At 47.7% G+C, this 24,251-nt stretch overlaps 1 protein-coding gene across 1 annotated transcript; it reads left to right on the top strand.

Moving 5' to 3' along the window:
* The first annotated feature begins 239 nt into the window (after positions 1–239).
* Positions 240–19,433, top strand: USE1 (unconventional SNARE in the ER 1). Its single transcript, XM_036741193.1, has 8 exons — positions 240–437; positions 7,732–7,781; positions 9,410–9,488; positions 11,753–11,905; positions 14,824–14,842; positions 16,848–16,878; positions 17,644–17,806; positions 19,080–19,433. The coding sequence occupies exons 1-8, from the start codon at positions 240–242 to the stop codon at positions 19,260–19,262; spliced, it is 876 nt and encodes a 291-aa protein (XP_036597088.1). The 3' UTR covers positions 19,263–19,433.
* Positions 19,434–24,251: the final 4,818 nt, after the last annotated feature.

Raw genomic sequence — 24,251 nt, 5'->3', positions numbered from 1 at the left:
CCTCCTACCAGCAGGTGCTCTAACATTGCCCAACACCTTCCGCCCATACTAAGATGGCGCGGGCAATGGGGCTGACCGGAAGCTCAGAATACCCTTCCGCCCGTACTAAGTATGGCCGTAAAAAACCGCTTCTTCCGCCCGTAGTTTATATCCCGACAGTCATTTTCCGCTCGGCGTCACGACGCCTTCCGCTGGAGCGGACGCGGCGGCGGAAGCTCCTCCTTCCGCCCTTAGTTAATATGGCCGCGGGCGCGCCTTCTTCCGCCCGAAGTTGGCTGAGCCGCGGCGGAGTTGGCGGTGTCGCGGAGACGGTGATGGCGGTGCCGCGGCTGGAGCTGAACCTGGTGCGGCTGCAGCTGAACCTGGTGCGGCTGCTGTGCCGCTGCGAGGCGCTGGCGGCCGAGAAGCGCGACCCGAGCGAGTGGCGCCTGGAGAAGGTGGGAGGTGCCGCGAGGTTCCCGAGCCCCGGGTAGATGGGGCAGATGCGGCGCCCACCTCCGCCCCGCTCCCACCTGAGGCCTGGCCCCGCTCTCCTGGCCTCATTGGCCCTGCCCCGCGCCGGTCCGGGGCTTCTCCGAGGGCTTCCCGGGGGAGGTGGCATTTGAATGGGGCTTTAAAGTACTGCCGGTTAGACTTCGACCCGGAGAACTGAGGGATGGAAGGAGGGAAGGCATTTTAGGCATAGGGTCGTCCCGGACTTACGAAACTTAGTAAGATTAGAAGGCAGAGTGGTGGGAGCTTGTCATGGTTCTTGAACACCTAACCGAGGAGGATGAGCACGGGATCTAAATCGGTGAATGTAAAGGGAGAAGAGTCTATGTGGTGCATCCCTCCCCGTTTCCCTTTTTTCAGATAAGAAATCTGATACCCTGCCGAGATTAATGACTTGCCCAAGGTCACACAGCCTGGTGGAGCTAGAATTGGGAGCCACCTTCCTCCTTTCCCTTTTCTTATCCCGTCCGTCGTGTACTCTATGATCCAATGTCACGTGTTTTGATGTTCGTTCCTCGCACAGGACATTCCCTGTCCCTTCCCCGTACATTCGCACCCATATCTGGCCGTCCCCCATATCTGGAATGCCCCCCCCCGGCTCCCCTAGAAGGGATCCCACTTCTCCAGGTCTCAGCTCAAACTCTCCTTTTTTCAGGAGTCATTCCCCGATCCTCCCCATCATTAGTGCCTTCCCTCTGAGGTCGCCATCCGTCTTCACTGTATATATCTTGTATATACATTGTTACTTTCCTATCGTCTCTGCCGTTAGAACGTACGAGTTTCCTTGTATCCCCTGAACTTCGTGCCGTGCCTGGTACATACAAAGTAAGTTCTGCTTACGTTATATCGTAGTTGTTGCGTTTGTCCTCCGTTCTGAAAGAGGACCATGACATCAGGGAGATGATGACTTGACTTGCGGTTGACTTTGATTGGAGTGAGGGAGGGCTGTGCAAGATCACCAGCCTCACTGTCTCCTCCACAGCCATCTGGGTGTAGTGGCCTGATATTCACCAGGACAACTGGAGATGGCCCAGGATGCATTGGGAGACCCTGGCCCTTTCAGGCTAAGGTCTTTTCAGGTACTCACAGGTTGTGTTTGTCCTTCATTCTTGAAGATGCTTGTTGACTAAATATGTGAAAAAAAGATTTGCCTGGAGAAAGAGGAGGCAGGGAGACCACTTAGGAGTCTATTGTAGTTGTCTAGGTGAGAGGTGATGAGGATCTGAACCAAGGTGGTGGTTGTTTGAGTAATGAGAAGGGGGTGGATGCAAAAGGTGTCCAGGGGAAGAAGTGACAAGATCCAGCAGCTGATTGTCTATGTGCAGTGATGGAGAGTGAAGATGCTGAGGTCGAAAACCTAGGTAGCTGGAAGGATGGTAGTACTCTCAACAGAAAGAGGGAAACCGGGAAGGGGAGGGGGCTTAGGGGGAAAAGAGGATAAGTTCTCCTTGGACACATTGGATTTGAGGTATCTTTGGGACATATAGGTCATTGGAGGTGTGAGAATGCACCTCAGGAGAGAGACTAGGGTTGAATGTCTGGATCCGGAGTCATTGATGATAGTGATGATCATTAAATCCAGGGGAATATAAGGTCGCAGAGTAAGAGAGTGTAGAGAGAAGAGGGAAGAAGCTGCAGGACAGAGCCTTTGGGACATCCATAGTGAGAAGGCACAGTTTGGATGAGGAACCAGCAAAGGAAACTAAGAAGAAGGGGTAAGACCAAAAAGATCAAGAAGTATGAAAGAGATTCACAGTTCTAATACAGAATCCTCTTTATTGGTGTCCTGCTATACATATGGAAACGCTCCGTGCGTATGTGTGTGAAGTTCAGAATTTTAAAATCCCCACCCAAAAAATAATATTTAAAGCATCCAACAGAGAAGAAAAGAAAAAGAAAATAGTATCACAGAATCCCAGAAAAAGAATATCCAGGAGGAGAGGGTGATGAACAGTGTCATATGCTATAGAGAACTAATGAGGATTGAGAAAAGAGACCATTGGCAATTATTTGGCTGCTGGACAGAGTGTGACAACCTACTGCTCCACTCAGGGCCTCAGTGCTTGTGAGTCCTAGGCTTCCTTCCTGACCATCCCTCCCTCCTCCTCCATCCTTCCATATCAGCCTCATCCTTCCCTCCCTCTTCCCTAGTACCCTATGGATCCCTCATTTTATATTTTTTATCAGTGCCCTTCCTCATGCTGCTGCTGTTTCTTGCTGTCACAGAAATCCAGCTGTCTCAGAAGACACCACATCCATGGCTGGGCCTACAGGCCTAAGATCTTCTCCCACTTCCTGCCAACATCCTGGGCCAGGAGAAGGAATATGTGTCATCCAGACATGCCTTCTCACTATAGATGTCTCAAAGGCTCTGTCCTACAGCCTCTTCCCTTTTTGCTCTTTATCTTGTTGACCTCATCAATTCCCTTGGGATTAATGATCATTGCTGATGACTCCCAAATCCAGACATCCAACCCTAGTCTCCTGAGTTGCAGTCTCATACCTCCAACGGCCCCTATGTCCTCCTTGACTTTGCCAGGCCCTTCTCTTGCCCCCTTCACTCAGCCACCTGTTTTCCTTGGAGGATCATCTCGTCCAGTTAGGCTACTCTACCCAGATCCTGGTGGCTGTTCCCTGCCAGCCCCCAGGTCATTCTCTTCCCTTTCGCAAGGAGTTCAGGTCCTGGCACACCAGCTTCTCCACTTCAGTCATCCATGCCCTTCATCATACTTGGGGGCTTCAACTCACCTGTCAACACTTCCTCAAATAGCCTGACTTGCTTCCCTGCTTATTTGCCTGTTCAAATACCATGACTTTCAGCTTCGAGGCAAACACACTTAGGGATGGTCATACCCTTAATCTCTCATCCACATCCACAAGCTTTCTACCTCTAGCTCAAGTCAACAAACATTTTTAAAAATTTTATTTATTTATTTGTTTTTAGTTTTCAGTCTTCACTTCTATAAGATTTTGAGTTCTAAATTTTCCCCCCTTCCCTCTGCTCCCTCCTCCCCAAGATGGCATGCGATCTGATATAGGCTCTACATGTACAATCATATTAGACCTATTTCCACATTAGTCATTTTGTAAAGAAGAATTAGAACCAAAGGGAAAAACCACAAGAAAGAAAAAAAGAGAGAAAATAGTCTGCTTCGATCTGCATTCAGACTCCATAGTTCTTTCTCTGGATGTGAAGAGCATTTTCCATCATGAGTCTTTTGGAGTTATCTTAGATCATTGTATTGCTGAGAAGAGTTAATTAAGTCTATCAAAGTCAGTCATCACACGTGCTCCTGGTACTGTGTACTCCTGGTTCACTTCACTCAGCATCGGTTCATATAAGTCTTTCCAGGTTTTTCTGAAGTCTGCCTTCTCTTCATTACTTATAGCACAACAATATTCCATTACATTCATCTACCACAACTTGTTCAGCCATTCCTCAGTTGATGGGCATCCTCTTAATTTCCAGTTCTTGGCCACCACAAAAAGAGCTGCTATAAATATTTTTGTACATGTAGGTCCTTTTCCCATTTTTATGATATCTTTGGGGTACAGCCCTAGAAGTGGTATTGCTGAGTCAAAGGGTATGCACAGTTTTATAGTTCCAAATTGTTCTCCAGGATGGTTGGATCAGTTTGCAACTCCATCAACAATGCATTAGTATTCCAATTTTCCCACATCTCCAACATTTATCATTTTCCTGTTTTGTCATGATAGCCAATCTGATAAGTGTGATGTGGTACCTCAGAGTTTCAACAAGCATTTATTAAGCACCTACTATATCCACAGTCCATAACTCTGAGATTCTGCTCTCTGACCATAACCTCCTATTCTAGCTCACTCCGAGCCTCATTCCCCCAAACCCATTCTCCATCCTTTTCTCCACTGGCAGTCTTCCACCCCTCCCTCCCTTTCCAGGCCATCGCCTCTGCTGTGGATTCATTTTCCTCTCCTTCAAATCTAGACAGTTTTGCCAGTTCACCTTTTCACCTGTCCTTGGCCCTTGGATGCCTCATCCCATCTTTAGCCACCACTCATCTCTTTCCAAAAACCAAGCCTGGATTACTCCCACCATTCACCTGTTCCACCTCTGCCCACGTGGTGCTAGGGAAAGCCACCCAGCTTTGCTGTCTGGGCCCTTCCTGCTGCACTCCAGTCCTTTCACTCTTCCCTGATCTCTCTCACTCCCCACAGAGACCTCTTTCCTCCCAAAGCTGCGATCATTAACACCTTTGCCCTTTCCAGTGCCTTTTCTTAGTGTCCATCCTCAGTCTCGTCAGCATTGCAGCCTGTTTGCCACTTGCCCTCTCTTCCCTGGGCATCCTGTATGACGACTCTGCTCTAAGTCTTACTGGATCATCATTCATGCCCCAACCCCGAAGTGTGGGGGGTAGCCCCGGAGCCCTGTCCTGGGCCTTCTCCTCTCTTTGTCCTATGCTCTTTATGCTTTAAGCTGTCATCTCTATGCTGATGAGGTAGCTGGGGGAATAGAGCACTGGTCACAGAGTCAGGAAAAGCTGAATTCAAATCCAGCCTCACACACTTAATAGCTGTGTGACTCTGGGCAAGTCATACAGTAAACTCTGTTTACCTTATTTCTTCAACTGTGAAATGGGGATAGCACCTGTCTTCCATTGTTGTTGTAAGGGTACAATTAGATGATATTGGTAAGCACTTTGCACAGTTCCTGACACATAGTAGGTGCTTAATAAATGCTTATTCCTTTCCCCCCAACTTGTGACCCTACATCTATATCTAGTCCTCATCTATCTCCTGAGCTCCTGTCTCATATCTCTGCTGCCTGGGTCTCTATCTGGATGTCCCTTAGGCATCTCAAACTCAGAATGGCCAAGACAGAAGAGAAAACAGGATGCTCTGGTGGAAGGAACACTGACCATGGAGTCAGAGGACCCAGGTTCAAATCTCACTCCGATGGTTATGACTTCTGGGGCCCTGGGCCGGCCACTTGGCCTCCACTGACCTTGGTCTACTCATCTGTAACATAAGGGAGTTGGACTAAAGAGCCCTTCAGCATTGCTCTCTGTGATCCTAGGATAAGCTTCAATTACATTAGCTCTCATTATCTTTTCCCCCTCCTCCCAGCTCCCCTTCTTCGCCTCTCTGCTTAGATGAAGAGGCAGCTGGGTAGGGAAGTAGAAAAAGTCTGGATGTGAAGTCAGGGAGACCTGAGTTCAAATGCAGCCTGAGAGTCTTACTGCCTGTGTGACCCTGGGCAAGTCACTTCATCGCTGTCTGCCTCAGTTTCCTCAGCTGTAAAATGGGGATAATAAGAGCACCGACCTCCCAGGTGTGCTGCATCAAATGGGGCGTTTGTGGGGCACTCTGCAGATCTTAAAGCCGTTACTGTAAGGCTGTTACTGTTATTCCAGGCACCCAGGTTTGCAGTGTCAGTGTTATCCTCAGTCCTCGTTTGCCATCTTGTTGATCCCATCTTCTCAGCCTGTCTGGAATCTGTCTCTTCCCTCTTATACCACATCCCTCATCACGTCGCACCACATCTGGACTGCTAGAATAGGCCCCATTCTCTCCCCTCTCCGGTTTTCTCCCATATCACTGCCAAAGTGCTCACCCTGAAGTCCAGGCCCAGCTTTGTCACCCCCTGCTTAAGAAGCAGCACCGGCTCCCCAAGCCCTTGAGATGAGAATCAGACTTACATCTGGCCTTTAAACCCTTCACAGTCCGCTGTCAGCCCACCTCCCCCTCCTCTTCCTTCTCTACTTCCCAGCCAGTCTGGCCTCCTTGCTGCTCCCCATCCACAACAAACTACCTCTCACCGCCTCCCTTTGCATTGATCTGTCCTCCATGTCTGAAATGGGGAACAAATGCTTCCCTTGCCACCTCCTGGAACCCTGAACCAGCCATGGGGAAGATGCCATGTAAACCATAACTCTATACACTGGAGTTCTAGTGAGGGCAAGACTTCAGGAAATTAAAGAGGGCAGGCTTGGGGTTAGGGCTCAAACAGCCTCTTGTTGTGGGAGCCTGCTCTCTCCAGGACCTACCCAGGGTCCTGCGGTATGTTAAGTATATGGAATATTCCCATGGATGCCTGGAGCAGTAGAGCGAGAACCTGGTGCCAACACCTACTGACTGCATGTCCCTGGGCAGTTAACTTCATTGCTAGTGCCCGAGGCTACTCTCTAAGGCTGGAAATTACCCAGAAGGTGCTCATCTTCATCAGTTCATCAGTTCAGAGTATTTCCTTAGCCGGTGCTCCCCACACCAATGGTATCAAACTGAAATGGAAACAGGGCCCATCAACCCCCAAGAAAGGATCCCTGTGACAGCAGACTGACTTTGAAGACCACCTATTACCATTATTTATGTGTTACTGTATTTTTCACTTATTTTGTTAAATATTTCCCCGTTACATTTTAAACTGTTTGACACCTCTTCCCTAAACAAATGAAATCACAGGTTTGGCCAAAAGCAAATATGTTGAAGTCAAATCAACTCAATTCAAGAAACATTTATTTAGTACTTACTATGTGGCAGGCCGGTAGCTAGATGACTGAGAGAATAATCGAGTGCTGGGCCTGGGGTGGTCAAGAAGATGTTGTTCATTTGTTTCAGTAGTATCCAACTCTTCATGACCCCTTTTGAGGGTTTTCTTGGCACAATACTGGAGTGGTTTGCTATTTTCTTCTCTAGCTTATTTAACAGATGAGGAAACTGAGGCAAACAGGGTGAAATGACTTGCCCAGGTCACACTAATAAAGGTCTGAGGCCAGATTTGAATTCAGGCCCACTGCTTTATCCACTGCACAACCTAAGTTCAAATCTGGCCTCACACTTACTAGCAGTGTGACACTGGACAGTGTTAGTTCACCTCTGTGACAGGCAGCCATGGGGCTTAACCTCCATTTTCCTCAATCTGCTAGAGAAGGAAATGGCCAACTCCTCCAGTATCTTTACCCCCAAAAAACCAACGGGGTCATGAAGAGTCAGACACAAGTAAACAACAGCCATGGGACAGGCAACCATTTAAGCCCCAGGGGTACAAAGAAATGCAAAATCAGCCCCCACCCTCAAGGAGCTTCCATTCTCATAGGGAGGACAACATGCAAACAACCACATACAGACTAAATTGGGCATCACCAGCCGAGGGAAAGCGCCATCACTCAGGGGTGTTTGAAAGTGGTCTGTTAGCTGAGGCTTGAGAGAAGGAAGGCAGCCACTGTTTTCACTAAGTCACTAACATGTTGCCCTTTCTTTTAGTATGTAGCTGCCCTGGAAGAAATGCTCCACGCCTTGAAGGAACAGACAAGGTAAGAGTATGGTTAAAAGTTGTAGGGCTGAGAGGAAGCTTGGTTGAGTGGATAGGAAGCAGGTTCAGATTCAGGAGGACCTGGGTTCAAATCTTACCTTTGACATGTACTAGGCCTGTGATGCTCAGCTGATGTGATCAGACAGGCCAACATTAACCTCCCAGAACCCCAGGCAGCTCTCTGCTTCTGGAAGTCAGGGGATGTCCTGGAGCCCTTTGGTATGGGCAGTTTGGGGAAGCCTGGGGATGGCTTTTCAGAATGCTGTTGTCAGATGTATAAAACAAAATACACTGGATTACAAAGGAAACCAATTCTATTGAAATTTAGTTATCAAACTACTTTTAAAAACAAGCTCATCAGGTTATGATCCATATTGCTGGAGTGAGTATTGCCATTCCACCGCAGATCCCCTATACCCATTAATTCAGAGCTCCGGGCCAAACCCAAACAAACAGACAGAAACAGCTCAGCATGCCCGGTCTGAATCAGCTAATCAGGAAAGATGCTTGCCACTTTAGGGGGGAAAGTCTGAGAAGAGCAGAAGGCCTTCAAGGACCACTGTTGTCCTTCTGCATTCTGCATTGGAACTTGCCCAAGGTGATATAGGCATTTGTTTATAGAATGTCAGAGCTGAGAGGGCCCTTAACAGGATGTCAGAGTTGGGAGGGCCCTTGAGCTGGGAGGGCCCTTAGAACACAGGATGTGAGAGCTGGGAGGGCCCTTAGAACACAGGATGTGAGAGCTGGGAGGGCCCTTAGAACACAGAATTGTCAGAGCTGGGAAGGCCCTTAGAACACAGAATGTCAGAGCTAGGAGGGCCCTTAGAACACAGAATTGTCAGAGCTAGGAGGGCCCTTAGAACACAGGATGTTAGAACTTAGAGGACCTTTAGAACACAGAATGTCAGAACTGGGAGGGCCAGGGCCCTTAGAACACAGGATGTCAGAGCTGGGGGGGGAGGTCCTTAGAACACAGGATATCAGAACTTGGAGGGCCCTTAGAACACAGCATGTCAGAGCTGGGAAGGCCCTTAGAACACAGGATGTCAGGGCTGGGATGGTCCCTAGAAGACAGGATGTCGACTTGGGAGGCTCCCTCAGAGATCATCTAGTCCAGCCTTCTCTAAATTTTACAAATGAGGAATTTAATCTTCAAGGAAGTTAAAAGACGTGCCCAAAGTCTCCTGACTGGTTCATAGAAGAGCAGAAACTCAAAGCCAGGTCTCATTGTCCCGGATTCTTTTTCTCCCATGTGCTGTGTCCCTTACAAGTATAAGAATATGGCTCCTGACAGCCCAGAGGAGCAGGGAAAGGCTTCCCGGAGGAGAGGGCTGCCACCTCATCTTTTTTTTTCTTTTCTTTTTTTTTTTTTTGGAGTGGGGAAGACAGGGCAATTGGGGTTAAGTGACTTGCCCAAGGTCACACAGGTAGTAAGTGCGTCAAGTGTCTGAGGCCAGATTTGAACTCAGGTCCTCCAGACTCCAGGGCTGGTTCTCTACTCACTGTGCCACCTAGCTGCCCTGGACACCTCATCTGGAGTTAGCCCAGGATGCCTCCCAGTGATTCATCTCTGTTAAATGGATAGAAGGAGGCAGGTTCTTGGTGACATTTTTTTCTTGTGCTTTTCAGTAAACCTGCCCCTGAAATGCTTAATGAGTATTCGAGAAAAGTGGAGTTTTTAAAAGGAATGTTAGAGGCTGAAAAACTGGTGAGTAAAATAAGTGTCCTGTTCCTAATGTTTATGCAATCACAGAACTTAGAGCTGTCAGGGACTGAGCTCAGAGACCATCTAGAATCCTGGTCCTTTATCCCCACGACAACCCTGTGGTGGGCACTGTAATTATCCCCATTTTGCAGGTGAGGAAACTGAGACAGACAGGTGAAGTGGCATGTATAGGGTCTGAGGCAGGTTTAGAACTCAGGTCTTCCTGACTCCAAGCCTAGCCTTCTGTCTACTGTGCCACCAGCAGCCCATTTTCACATTAAAAGCAGTATTTTATAGGTGATAGATCATTGCACTTAGAGTCGGGAGACCTGAGTTCCAATCCTGCCTCAGATCCTTGCCAGCTAAGTGACCCTTGGTAAGTCACTTCACCTCTGTTTGCATAATTACAGTGCCCAGCACAGGAGTGTTGTAAGGATCAAAGGAGTGCATAATAATAGCAGCAATATAACAAATAATAAAAATAATAATGATGATGGTGATAATAAAAGAACATTATAATTACGGCTAGCATTATATCACACTTTAAAATTTGCAAAGGACTCTACAGATATTGTCTCATTTGGCGCTCACAGAGCCTGTGACGTAGGTGCTGGGATTATTTCCGTTTTACAGATGAGAAAACTGAGGCTCACAGGGTGAGCTGACTTGCCCAGGGTCACCCACAGCTACTCTGTCTCAGGCAGGTAAACCCTCGGGTCTTCCTGATTCTAAATCCAGCCCTCCATCCACTGTGTCACCTAGCCAGTTAGCACCACCATCGCCATCGCCAGTATCCCCAGCACCTAGCTCAGAGGGAGGGGCCTCGGTGGCCCCACTGGGCCCCAGAGGCACACGCAACAGACTCATTTGGGTGTGTGCCCAAGGAATTTTATTTATTTTTAAAAGGTAAACACTTGTTGAATATTTACTCACAGAGGACATTGTTTTTTATTCATCAAGCTAAAGAAAATACATTTAATTTTAAAAAATCAATGACTCCACTTCACTTATAAAGGCTCCACTTAATCAGACCCTTCCCCTTTCTCTACAACACAGAGCAAGCATTTTGACTTTGCCCTCTTGGCCTCTATGGGAGGGGACCTGCTTCCTCAGCCTCTGCTTAGTCAAGGGCTGATGACCAGAGGGGGAGGGGAGCCTTTTCAAATCTGACATTTAACTCATTTGCTTTCCTGTGCCAACCTGAGCCCTGGGGCCACATTCCATGGGCTGAGCCAAGGAAAACAAAGTGGCCAGCGAGTGAAAAGGGAAAGAAATTGTGTTGATTTTTCTTTTCCTTGACTTGGCTGCGGCCACCTGGAGGCCCTGGACAGGATAGGAGAGGACAGGAGAGGACCAGAGAGGCCCTGGACTGCCTGGGGAGGGGGCCGGCCTCCTGGGGGAAGGAAGGAGAAGGGCACAAACCCTCCTGACCTAGACAGGGACTGGGCATGGGGCAAGGACAAGCCCCTTTGGTGTAGGGGAGTCCACACTGCTGAGTACCTGGAGTAGGGTTATTGAGGGGCCCCATATTAAGGGGCTATGTGGAGGGAGAGTAAGTGGGAAGCAGAGAAAGAAGACGGACATGGTGGTGGCAGTGGCTGTCAAAACCAGAGAGACAGGGCTCCTCCCCACCCCCATCCCAGGCAGCCCTGCCCTGGGGAGAGGGCCGTGGGAGCCACATCAGCACGTGTCTGAGCACATCTGACATACTTCCTGTGCACATCTCCCATGGGTAATCATCAGCATTTGCGGAATTGAAATCCAATTTTTAAATTAAAATTACCAAGGCTGGATCTCTGCTAAAGGGAATGGGAAGGAAGAATTTTGGAAATGAAAGTGATGCAAAAACAAAAGGTATCAAGAAGCTTTTATGGAAAAAAATCACCTCTTGCCAGGGATGGCACAAGGAATCCCTGTACAGCATGGCAAACCAGTCACATTCCAGCAATTTGCAAAACTTGGTGAGGGTCTGCTGACCTCTCCCTCTGACTAGACAAACGAGACTCAGGTCCTGGAAATCCTCATCATAGATGCCAGTTGTCACTGGTAATGGGATCCCTAGTGGCGTGGGGGTGGGGTTGGGGGAGGGGAACAGAATTGCTTGTGGAGCATACGTGGAGTTGGGTCACCTCCTCAACCTGGCCTCTCACTTCATTTTAGAGGCTTCCTGGGAGGGGGACACTGATTCCCCAAAGAGAGATCACAGGGTCAGAAGGTATAGCCAGCACTACCCCATACTTATCCAACCTCCTCTTTTCTTTCCCCAGTCATCTTCCTCGGAGAAAGCCCTAGCCAACCAGTTCTTGGCCCCAGGTCGCACACCCACCACCACCAAAGAGCGGGTACCAGCCACCAAGACAGTGCACCTGCAGACCAGGGCTCGGTACACAGGAGAGATGAGGAGTGAGCTGCTGGGCACGGTATGTGTTATGTCACTGAGGCAAAGCACCATGGGGCAGAAAGGGCCTTCCCTCCCCTCCCCAGCCACATCACCCATAGGTCACCTGGCCTTTGCTGGAATGCCTCCAGAGGCAGCCAAAGTTCCATGTTGGATAGCTTTCCTTCTTAACAAACTCTTCCTTAACAGAGAGCCAAGATCCACCTTCCTGTACTCTCCACCCATTGGTCCCAGTTCCACCCTCTGGGGCCAAGCAGAACACAGCCCTTCAGGGACTTGAAGACAATGATCCCATCCCCGCCAGGACTTGTTTGTGTCAGTCTCCCTGCCTCCCTCAGCTGATCCTCAGATGACACAATGTAGAGTCCCCTCTTCATCCTGGTCCCCCTCCTCTGGAAGGGCATCAATCCTCCTAAAACATGATCCCCAGAACCAGACACAATACTGCAAATACAGCCTGAGCACAGCAGAAGCATCAGCCTCCCTTGTCCTGGGCGCTAGAAGTCTACCCAGGAAGCCTATTGTAGGTTGTGGGAGGTTTATTTGGCTGTGATGTTACAATGTTGAGCCTCCAGTCCAGGCAGGCAGCAGTAAGCATTTATTAAGCTCTTACTGTGTGCCAGGCACTGAGCTAAGTAAGCTCTTGGAATACAGATACGAGTGAAAAAGAACAACAGTCCATCCCCTCAAGGGGCTTCCATTCTAAGGGAGAAAGATGAGACCAAAAGGAGGCTGAGGCTTGGTGTCAAAGTCCAGAAAGTGAGAAGCATAGCTGGGAGGAGACTGAAGCATGTCCAGCCTGGACCCTGCCCAAAATGGAAGCCCTGAGAGGAACTCACCAAGAAGAGAAGGGGAGCCGTCCAGCAGAGGGATGTTCCATGTTGAGGAGAACACAGGGTAGATGGATCTTCTAGGCTGAGGAGAACACAGGGTGGATGGATCTTCTAGGCTGAGGAGAACACAGGGTGGATGGATGTTCTAGGCTGAGGAGGCTGGAGGCTGTGAGGGACGTTCAAAGGTGAGATTGCAGCCAAGGCATGATGTTAGACGCCAACATCTTTCCCCCCTTCCTGTAGGTGATTAGGATTCTCTTGCTGACAGTCTCCCCACTTTCACCACATTGTCATGTGGGGTGCCAGTCAGCTCTGCCCCAAAGGAATTCATGGGCCAATCCCTATGGATCGATTCAGCTCCCACGGGGTGTGCTTACCTGGGGAGAGGCAGGACTCCACCCTGGTCTGCAGAAGATGCAAGGGAGACAGGACATTTAGGAAAACAAAGAAATGCCCTTGTTTGCATAGAACTTTATAGTTTTTCATCAAGTTAAACTGAATTTAAAACATTTTTCCCAAAAAGCTTTCTTGATGCTTCTTGTTTTTCTGTCACTTTCATTTGCAGTATTCCTCCTTCCCATTCTCCTCCATAGACAGCCAGCCTTTGTGACAAAGAATAAAAACAAGAGGGGGAAAAGTCATCGTATACCATAGCATATGCAGTATTCCACATCCACAGGCCCCCATTCCTGTTCTGTAAAGAAGAGAAGCTGATAAGCCTCTTTCTCATAGCCCTTCTCCAGGGCCAAGCCTGATTTTTATCATCATGCAGCTTTCACTTTCGTGGTCGTTGTTTTTAATAGTTTTTATCTAAGTGATTTCCATCCTCATTACTTCATCTGCTCACAAATGTTGAATTGTGGGGTCAGACCATAAATCCCTGAGGGACTCAGAAAGGGGAGACCATTTGGATCTGGAGTGATCTAAGAAGCATTCCTGAAGGAGGTGGGAATTTAGCTAAGCCTTGATGATGGGGAGGATTTAGGGAGGCTCAGGAAAAAATGGGCCACAGCATAGAGAAAAGCCTAGAGGTGGGAAGAGGAGGATGTGTGGGAGCCATCGGGGAGACCCACCTGGCTCGAGCAGAAATGTTGGGGGAGAAAAGGCAGGTTGTGGAGGGCATTGAATGGCAGGGAATTTTTGACCTGATATAGTGAGAGGAGCATGATGGACAGGGAAAGAAGGGAGGAAGGAAGGCCAAGGTGGCTGCTGGTGTGATCCAGGTCTGCAGGTATGAGGGGCTGGGCAGTGGCCAGTGAGTCTGAGACACATTTCAAAAGAAGCAACCACAGGGCTTAGTGATAACTCGAAGATAGGGATGCAAAGAAGGTATTCAGATGACTCCTCATACTGGCATTCGAGGCCTCCACAGAAGGTCATGTTGAATACCTTCCCTTGTCACACCCGTCATGTGTCACACACCCTCTAGAGCTTGATGTAGCTTGGGTTTGACCCTGGGAGCCCAAAATCGATGTCAGAACTGTATAAACTCAGGCAGAGCCTACCAACCACTGGATAGAAGTCCCAGGACAGTGTGTCTGTCACGCCAGGACCAACAGGGCTCAGTTCAATGATTCATTATTGAATTGGCCCCAGGAAAATGATTTTTTTTTTGCCCATAGCAACCCTCCAAGACCACCTACTCCTCCACAAAAGGGCTGTAATCGGCACCTATGAATGAACTAGCCACACTGCTGAAATTTCAGCTCCTTGATGTATGGACTTGTTGATCTTTCTCCATTTTTCTTTTCATAAAGGCCTCATTTTAGACATGTAGCCTGTATGAACTCTTTGTTAGGACCAATAGGGTAAATGTTTATGAAAGTGGATTAAGTGACCGAAGCTCAGGACCTGCCTGGATGAAACATTGCCAGAGTGAAAGCAAAGCTTGGGTTTTGTGGCCCTGGATCAGAATTCCTCCTTCTCAGGGCTCTCTGTGAAGCCTCATGCTGGTCCCAGCTAAGGCTCCAGAGGGGCCTTGGCCATAGTCAGCTTATATGCAGGAAGGAGACTTGGTGTTTCTCCTCTGGCCAGCTTCTTAGCCTGGGTTCAGTGGGTCAGCCTGGTGATGGAGTACACTTTCTCATTGTAGCTTTTCTCCCCTTAGGAGTCCTCAGCAACCAGTGGTGAGTAGACACAGCCCCTCAGAACTGTTTGCTTTGAGCCCTGGAAAGGAAGCCCGGGCAGCTCAGCATCATCATTGCAGAGATGGAAAGCCTCCAGCTACCTGAAGCTGGCACCATGAAGTCATGGAATGAACACTGGCAAGGGATGCAGGTTCAGATCCTGGCCTTGCTCCCTGCTTCCTCTGTGACTTCTCTCTCAAGGTCTCAGTGTCCTCACTGGCAAAACAAAGGGATGACATCTGAGTCTCTAAAATCCAGCTCTAAGTCCTATGGTCTCACTACCAATCATGGGTACCAGAGAGTAATCCCCATCAGTCTCCGTGCCTAGGAGAGGGACAAGAAATTACCAGTATCTTTCCAGTCCTAGAGAGCCCCACTGCTGCCTGTTCCCTGAAAGCAGCCTGGAAAGTGGTTCAGGGAAGAAAGTCTCTGTGACAAGGGGAGCCAAAGCCTCTTGTGACTCTCAGAAGCCAACAGCAGGGGGAGACTTGACTCGCTCAAGATACAATTGCAGGGAATGAGCAGTCTGTGAGGAGCCCAGATTGGCTTTCTAGTTCAGCCTTGCTGTGTGACCCAGAATCAGGCATCTCCCCATTAAACTGACAGGGTTGGACTGAAGGCCTTCCTCTGGTGCCTCACCATGAGAAGGGAAGTAACCCTTATGGATCTTAAAATCCATACTGGCCGAGCAGCCAACCAGTCAATCAGCCAGCATTTATGAACCATTTACCATGTGCCAGGCTCTGTGCTAGGCAGTGGGGGTACAAGAACAAGGAATGAAGCCATCCCTGCCTTCAAGGAGCTTACATGGAGGAGATAAGTGGAGGGGGGTGGACATCAACATGAAGGGCAAAAGCTGTGGCTGGTTCTAAGGCCCCACGTAGCTTAAGCCCATCACCAGGTAGCCCTCAGCCTGATGATATTTTTGGCCGAAGTATCTCTCTGTTTACTAAGTCACTAAGGGGTTGAGATGAGCTTTGGTGGAATAAGTCCACACCCTGATGAAATCACAGATTCTTGATGTTTTGAAGAAGTGGCAGGATGGGAGGGAGGGGTCAGGCTCTAGACTGTGGCCTGGATCCTCAGGCCCCTTTCAGTGCCAGCCCTATGTGTGGAATTGTTACAGGAGACATGGCCCAGGCCCTCAAAGGTTACTGTCTGGCTGGGTAGACAAGGCTAACCAAGGCTAACACACCAGAAAACTTACATTAACACCTTGAGATCATAGACCAAAGGGAATCAGAGCCCAGAATGTCAGAGCTTGGGAGGGCCCTTAGAACACAGGATATCAGGACTGGATGGGCCCTTAGGACACAATGTCAGAGCTGAGAGGGCCCTGAGAACCCAGAATGTCAGGGGTGAGAGGGTCCTCAGAAAACAAGAGGTTGAGGGGAAGGGCCTTTAGGCACAGAGTGTTAGAGCCAAGAAGGACCTTAGAACACAATGTCATCACTAGAAGGTAACCTTAGAGATCATCTAGTCCACCCCCACCCCATTTTTCAGCTGCAGAAATTGACCCAGAAAGGAATCCAAACATCACTCAGCTAGGAAGTGGCAGATCCTGGACAAAAACCCGTCTGAGGACCCTCAGCCCAGGACTTTTTCCACTGCCAAGGGCCATGAGAGGGACAGACAAATAGGAGTTTGAAGAGGGATCCCTGGGAGTTGAGTGGGCTTCATGACAAAGGGCTAGAGAGAGAGCAGGTCAGGGGGAAAGCCCCATCAGGGTCTCAGGCAATGGCTACCTAGCACCTAGTCAGCATTTCACAAAGGGTATGACCAAAAGCACTACGTGAGGAAAGAGTATGGCACAGTGATGGGGGTGGGGCAGAGACAAATAGGGCTGAAGCCCCCTTAAGGTGTCCTTAAAGGTTAGGATCGGAAATTCCAGGAATACTTGGAGCCCCTGGAATGGACTTAATCCGAAAGCTTCACAGGGGAGAAGCCCATCAGTGCAAGGGAACAGTAAGAGCTTGCAACTGACGGATGCCTATTTTGGTTCCAGGTTCTGGGGACCTAAACTTAAGGAAACGAACGTAAGTGACTCATCTTTGGTACCATCTCTTCATCTCATTGTAGGGACCCCTAGAATTCATAGATGGGTGGGGCCTCAAAGGCCATCCAGTCTAACTCCCACCTGAAACACGAACCCCATCCCTACAACAGAGCCAGCAAATGACCAGCCCAGCCAGCTTTGGTACCTTCAGTGGTAGGAAATTCACTGTCTCCCAATTAGCCTATCCCACTTAGGGACTGCTCTCATCTCTAGGACATTTTCCTTCATGTCCAACTGAAATCTGTTTTCCCTGTAGCTTCTACCCATTGCGTTGCCCTCTAGGGCCAAACAGCAAGTTTAATCCCTCTTGCCCTAGACAGCCCTTCCAGTATTTGAGGACACTTCTCATTTGGCCGCATAAGCCTGGTCTTCTTGAGGCTCAGTGTCTCCAGTAACTTTAACTGATGTTCTGGATGGAACTCCATCTTCCTAGTTATCCCTCCTGAGAACTAGAGAAAGTGACTTAACTGATGCATATCTCCTGTCCTAAACAGGTGCTTGAAATTCTATTGTTGCCATATGTAATAAGGCCTGTGGCTATTATGCAGAAGCCTTTTTATGCTTATGTATGGGGAGTCCAGGCCATAATGTTCACTCTGGAGCTTAGATACCTGTAGCCTAGAATAAATAGCATGATCACCTAGCACAGGGGCAAAGGGGACAGGCGGTTTTTCTTTTTTGGTGGTTTGGATCTTTACTCTTTCTGAACAAACCTTTCCCCACCCCACCCCCTCTGCACACACAGGGGCCTTGGGACAGATGAGAAGCAGTCAGCTGCTGAGCTCGATGCTGTGCTACAGCATCACCACAGTGTCCAGGAGAAGCTGGCCGAGGAGATGTTGAGTTTGGCCCGAAGTCTGAAGAACAACACTCTGGCGGCACAGAATGTTATTAAACAAGATAATCAGGTAGAGCGACAAGAAACCCGAGATGCCCAGCTGGCGTCTCCAGCTGGTAGAGCCACAGAGCAGCAGCATGGAGGGGGATGGGAGCACTTAGAACAGGATAGCTGAGAGGGCCCTTAGGACACAGAATATCAGAGCTGGGAAGGCCCTTAGGACCCTGAATGTCAGAGCTGGGAGGGCCCTTAGAACACAGAGGGTCAGAGCTGGGAGGGTCCTTAGGACACAGAATGTCAGAGCTGGGAGGGCCCTTAGGACACCTTGTCAGAGCTGGGAGGCCCTTGGAACAGAGAATGTCAGAGCTGGGAGGGCCCTTAGGACACAGGATGTCAGAGCTGGGAGGGCCCTTAGGACACAGAATGTCAGAGCTGGGAGGGCCCTTAGGACACAGAATGTCAGAGCTGGGAAGGCCCTTAGGACCCTGAATTTCAGAGCTGGGAGGGTCCTTAGGACACAGAATGTCAGAGCTGGGAGGGCCCTTAGGACACCTTGTCAGAGCTGGGAGGCCCTTGGAACAGAGAATGTCAGAGCTGGGAGGGCCCTTAGGACACAGGATGTCAGAGCTGGGAGGGCCCTTAGGACACAGAATGTCAGAGCTGGGAGGGCCCTTAGGACACAGAATGTCAGAGCTGGGAAGGCCCTTAGGACCCTGAATTTCAGAGCTGGGAGGGTCCTTAGGACACAGAATGTCAGAGCTGGGAGGGCCGTTAGGACACAAAGGGTCAGAGCTGAGAGGGCCCTTAGAACACAGTGTGTCAGGTCTGGAAGGGCCTTTGGACACAGGATGTCAGAGCTGAGAGGGCCCTTAGGACACAGAATGTCAGAGCTGGGAGGGCCCTTAGAACACAGTGTGTCAGGTCTGGAAAGGCCCTTAGAACACAGAATGTCAGAGCTGGGAGGCCGTTAGAACACAGGATGTCAGAGCTGGGAGGGGCCTTAGAACGCAGAGGGTCAGAGCTGGGAGGGCCCTTAGAACACAGAGGGTCAGAACTAGGAGGGCTCTTAGAACACAGAATGTCAGAGCTGGGAGGGCCCTTAGAACACAGGATGTCAGAGCTGGGAGGGCCCTTGGAAATCACCTAATCCAATCCCCTTATTTGACAGATAGAAAAAATGAGGACCTCTGATGGAAAATGCTTTGCCCAAGGACATAGAGCTTAGCAGTGAGGTTTGGACTAGAACCTAGGAGGTGCTGGTGTGGGTGGTAGGACCTCTGAGCTTCCCTGGGTGCTGGGGCAGAGCCACCCCCTCACCCTGTTCTGCTTGTCCTTTCCTGCAGACACTCTCCCACTCCCTCAAGATGGCAGACCAGAACTTCGAGAAGCTGAAGACGGAATCAGAGAGGTTGGAGCAACATGCCAAGAAGTCAGTCAACTGGCTCCTGTGGATCGTGCTCATCTTCGTCTGTTTCATCTTCATCAGCATGATCCTCTTCATCAGGATCTTCCCCAAGTTAAAGTGAAACCAGGGCCTGGCTAGCTGACATGTGGACAAGAGTAGAGGGAAGTGGGGGTAGGTCTGGACTTAAGAAACAATCATTCGCCTCCCACAGTTTCCTTCTAAACACTCGGGAACATAGGGCAGGAGGGTCTTCCTCAAAAGGAGGAGAATAAAATGAGATTTCCCTAATGTTGATGAATGGTTGTCCTCCAGCTTTGTGCCCTAGAGCATGTCACAGCCCTCATTCCTCTGGTCCCATCTCCTCACAGTCCTGCAGCTCTGATGATTCTGTAAGTTGTGGGTGAAGTCCTAGCTTCAGATCCTGAGGAAGGACTGGCTCCAGCCTTCTTGGTGCTTTTGCAGAATTCAGCTCAGCAAACAGTGAGTAAGGGCTTATAAAGTACAGGACCCAGTACTTAGCACTGGGGACTCAGACAACGATGAAGTTCTTGCCTTTAAGGAGCTTATATTCTAGCAGAGGGGTAAGATATGCCCGAGCACAGTACACCATGGAAGGTCAGGCAGACACAAGTATATTGTGCAGTAGAGGGGGATTGGGCATTAGAGGTCAAATGGAGAGGGATGAGAGGTTGGGAAGGGAGGGATTATTCCTGGTCCTGGCACCAAAGAAGGCTTCATGGAGGAGGTGATAACAGAACCACTTGAGTGGTTCTGAACACCACAAAAAGTAAAGTAATGTGGAGGGGCCTCTTCCCTGTCCCTTTCCCCCACCCCATATCCACTCTATAGTCAAATTGTAAGGCCTGCCTCTCCAAAATCCATTCACATAACCTCCACCTTCAGGCCCTTCTCACTTCTTATCTAGACTGTTGTAATTGGTCTTCCTTACTTTGTCTCCTCCCACTTCAGTCCAGCCCATGTCAAGTTAATATTCCTAAAGCCCAGCTCTGATTGTCACTCCATCACTCAAGAAACTTCACTGACATCCTATTGCCTTTCTCTTAATTTGGAAAATTAATTTATTCCATCATAAGAACTTACACGTAGTCATGGACAGCAACAGTCTGCTGGCTGGACAAGTTACCCCAAAGGACATCATATAAAACAAATAATCAAGGACTAATCTGTGTGGAGTTTGTTGGGGGGAAAGTTTTTAAAGAAAGAAAAAAGGAAGAAAAGAAGCCGTCCAGAACTAATTTTGAAGCACATGTCAGCTACCTATTACTCTGTTTTCAGATTCCTGGGCAGTAAAAACATATGCCTTCTTTATAACCTGAGGATCCCAAGTTTAAAAAATAAATTCACAGAATGGAAAGAAATAATATAAAAACATGGCTCAAGAAATCCCCTAGAGAGCAAAACTATGTGAGAAGGTAAACAAAGATACTTTGCGGGTATGTACAGTTACAACATTTCACATGGCTATTTGCCCCCCATTTCTAAGGGCCCTTTCAGCTCTGACATCCTGTTTTCTAAGGACCCTCCCAGCTCTGATATCTCTGTCCTAAAGGCCCTCCCAGCCCTGACATCCTGTGTTCTAAGAGCCCTCCCAGCTCTGACATCCTGTGTTCTAAAGGCCCTCCCAGCTCTGACATTCTATGTTCTAAGGGCCCTCCCAACTCTGACATCTCTGTCCTAAGGGCCCTGCCACTGGATGAGAAGTGGGGGATAGAATAACATAATATGCAAACTCCTCTGTTTGGCATTTAAAGCCCTTCACAGTCTGACTTCTGCTCACCTTTCCAAACTGATTTCCATTTCTGTTACTCTCTCACAATCCACATTTCAGTCAAACTGACCCACAGCCTGTTTCTTGTACAAGAATCCCATCTCCAAGTCTTTGCCCAGGCTACTCTCCATGCCTGGAATTCATCCTGTCCTCACTGCTGCTTCTTAGAATCCCTAGCTTCCTTCAAGATTCAGCCCAAGTGCCACCTCCTATAAGAAAACTTGTCTGATGTCTTCTGTTCTGAGAATCTCTATCCCTTTGTATTTACTAGATTTTATGTTTTCTTCTCTGGGTTGGGGAGATGTTTCCCTCTCGTTGGAATGTAAACTCCATGAAGGCAGGGAATGTTTTTAGTTTTTTCTTTGAATCCACAGTGCCTGCAATATGGTAGGTGACTAATGAAAGCTCGATGAAGGGAGAGAGGGAGGAAGGAAGGAAGGAAGATGAAATTTGGCAAGGGGGAAATATAAAGTTTTACATTGGGATTCAAAAGACGCTCAACTTTGGGGACAGCCAAGATGGTGGAGAAAAGGCAGGGACTTGCCTGAACTCTTCCCCAAACCCTTCCAAATACCTTAATGCCTCAAAACAAATGCTAGAGCCACAGAACCCATGAAAAATGGGATGAAACAGTTTTCTAGCCCAAAACAACTTAGAAGGTTGGCAAGAAAGGTCTGTTACACTGGGGTGAGAATGGAGTTCAGTCCAGCACAGGCCATGCCCCAGGAAACCAGCAGTAGGACTTGGAAGCAACTGAATCAGTGGAGGTTTCTGGACCTCTCAGCCCACAGATGGTAAGGGGGTCAGATAAACTGTTCAAAAAGAGATTACAGGGGTCCCTTGGCTGGCACCAGGGGCAGGACTCTGCTGCATTGTCTTTACTTGGATCTGGGTCACAATTCTGGTCTCAGTCCCAGGGCAAGGAGGAGCACTAGCAGACCAGAGTTCATGGCTGCAGGGGAGCTGAGACCCTGGCCACAGTTTCAGGGCAGAAAAGAGTACTTGTGGTCACTCACAGACTGGAGCACAGGTAACGAGAGTGGTAAACACACCTCTCCCTAGATCATACCACTTTGGAAGAACCAAAAACTTACAGGTCCCCAGAATTATCTCTGAAAACAGCTGCACAAAAGAACTGAAGCTTGGGACAGTGCCCCCTCCACACCAAAAGCAGAGTCCATTTTAGCAGAGATTTAAAAGTCAAGAAATTGGCTGGAAAAATGAGCAAACAGCAGAAAAAGATCCTAACTATAGAAAGTTACTGTGGTGACAAGATCAAAACAGAAACTCAGAAGAAGACAACAAAGTCAAAACTGCTATATCCAAAGCCTCAAAGAAAAATACGAATTGGTTGGAGGCCATGGAAAAGCTCAAAGAGGATTTTAAAAATCAAGTAAGTGAGGTAGAGGAAAAATTGGGAAGAGAAATGAGAATGATGCAAGAAAATCATAATAAAAGAGTCAATAGCTTGGTAAAGGAAGCACACGCACGCGTGCACACACACACACACACACACACACAGAAGAAAATAACATCTTAAAAAATAGAATAGGCCAAATGATAAAGAGGCACAAAAATCCAATGAGGAGAAGAATGCTTTGAAAAGCAGAATTGACCAAATGGAAAAAGAGGCACAAAAATTCACTGAAGAAAACAACACTTTAAAAAGTAGAAATGGCCAAGTGAAAAAGGAGGTGTAAAAGCTCACTGAAGAAACTGTTTCCTTAAAAATTAGAATTGGACAAAATGGAAGCTAATGACTCCATGAGGCATTAAAAATAAAATAAACAAAATCAAAATAATGAAAAAAATAGAAGAAAATATGAACTATGTCATTGGAAAAACAACTGACCTGGAAAATAGATCCAGGAGAGATAATTTAAGAATTATTGGACTACCTGAAAGCCATGATCAAAAAAATGAGCCTAGACATAATCTTTCAGGAAATTATCAAGGAAAACTTCCCTGATATTCTAGAACCAGAGGGTAAAATGGAAATTGAAAGAAGCCACTGATCACCTCATGAAAGATATCCCAAAATGAAAACTCCCAGGAAGATTATAGCCAAATTCCAGAGTTCCCAGGTCAAGGACAAAATATTGCAAGAGCTGGAAAAAAAAAAAAACAACTCAAATATCATGGAGCCACAGTCAAGATAATACAAGATTTAGCGGTTTCTACATTAAAGGATTGGAGGGCTTGGAATATGATATTCCAGAGAGCAAAAGAGCTATGATTACAACTAAGAATCACCTGTCAAGCAAAACTGAGTACAGCTATCCCTTCCACATTGTGGAGGTTAGGGATGTGGTGCTCCAACAATCTGGAAAATCTGTGTAAAGATTTTTGGCCCTCCCTTCATACCAGAGAAAGAGTCTGAATTATTATGGTATTAAAAGATAAAATACTATACAATACTATACGTATGTTTATGCATTTCTGAGTTTCTAAACTTTTTCTGTGTCATCTGCTGGCCTTCACGTGTTGTCTACAGCCTCGGCAAAACTCCCTCGAAATTCCCATTTAATTTCTTATGCCAGCTGACAATATATCAGAACCTCAATAAGGAAAGTCAAGATGTAGGAGGGATAATGTATAATCCTTCTGAGGGAAAATGGATATTTAGTGAAATAAAACACTTTCAAGCATTTCTGATGAAAAGACCAGAACTGAATAAAAAAATTTGACTTTCAAATACAAGACTCAAGAGAAACATAAAAAGGTAAACAGGAAAGAGAAATCATAAGGGATTCAGTATGGTTAAACTGCTTACATTCCTACATAAGAAAATGATACTTGTAACTCCTAAAAACTTTATCATTATTAGGGTAGTTAGAAGGAGTATACATAGACAGATGGCATGGATGTGAGTGGAATATGATGAGATAATTATCTTTAAAAATAGAGGTTTGAGAAAGAGGAATGCACTGGGAGAAGGGGAAAAGGAGAGGTAGAATGGGGTAAATTTTTTCATATAGAAGAAACTTTTGGTGGTGGGGAGCGACGCATGAACTTTACTCATCAGAATTGGCTCAAGGTGAAAGGAGAGAGAGAGTAGGATAAACAGGTGGAAAATAAGATGGAGGGAAATACATAGTAATCACAACTGTGAAAAAAATTTAAAGCAAGTTTCTCTGATAAAGACATAATTTCCCAAATATATAAAGAACTGAATCAAATTTATAGAAATAAGAGCCGTTCCTCAATTGATAAATGGTCAAAGGATGTGAACAGGCAATTTTCAGACAATAATCCAAGCTATCTGTAGTCATATGAAAAAAAAAATGTGCTAAATCACTCGGTTAGAGAAATACAAATTAA

The sequence above is a fragment of the Trichosurus vulpecula genome, chromosome 1 (genome assembly GCF_011100635.1).
Source record: "Trichosurus vulpecula isolate mTriVul1 chromosome 1, mTriVul1.pri, whole genome shotgun sequence".
Classification (NCBI taxonomy): domain Eukaryota; kingdom Metazoa; phylum Chordata; class Mammalia; order Diprotodontia; family Phalangeridae; genus Trichosurus; species Trichosurus vulpecula.
Note: the sequence above shows the minus strand (reverse complement) of the source record. Positions and strands in the feature narration are given on the sequence as shown.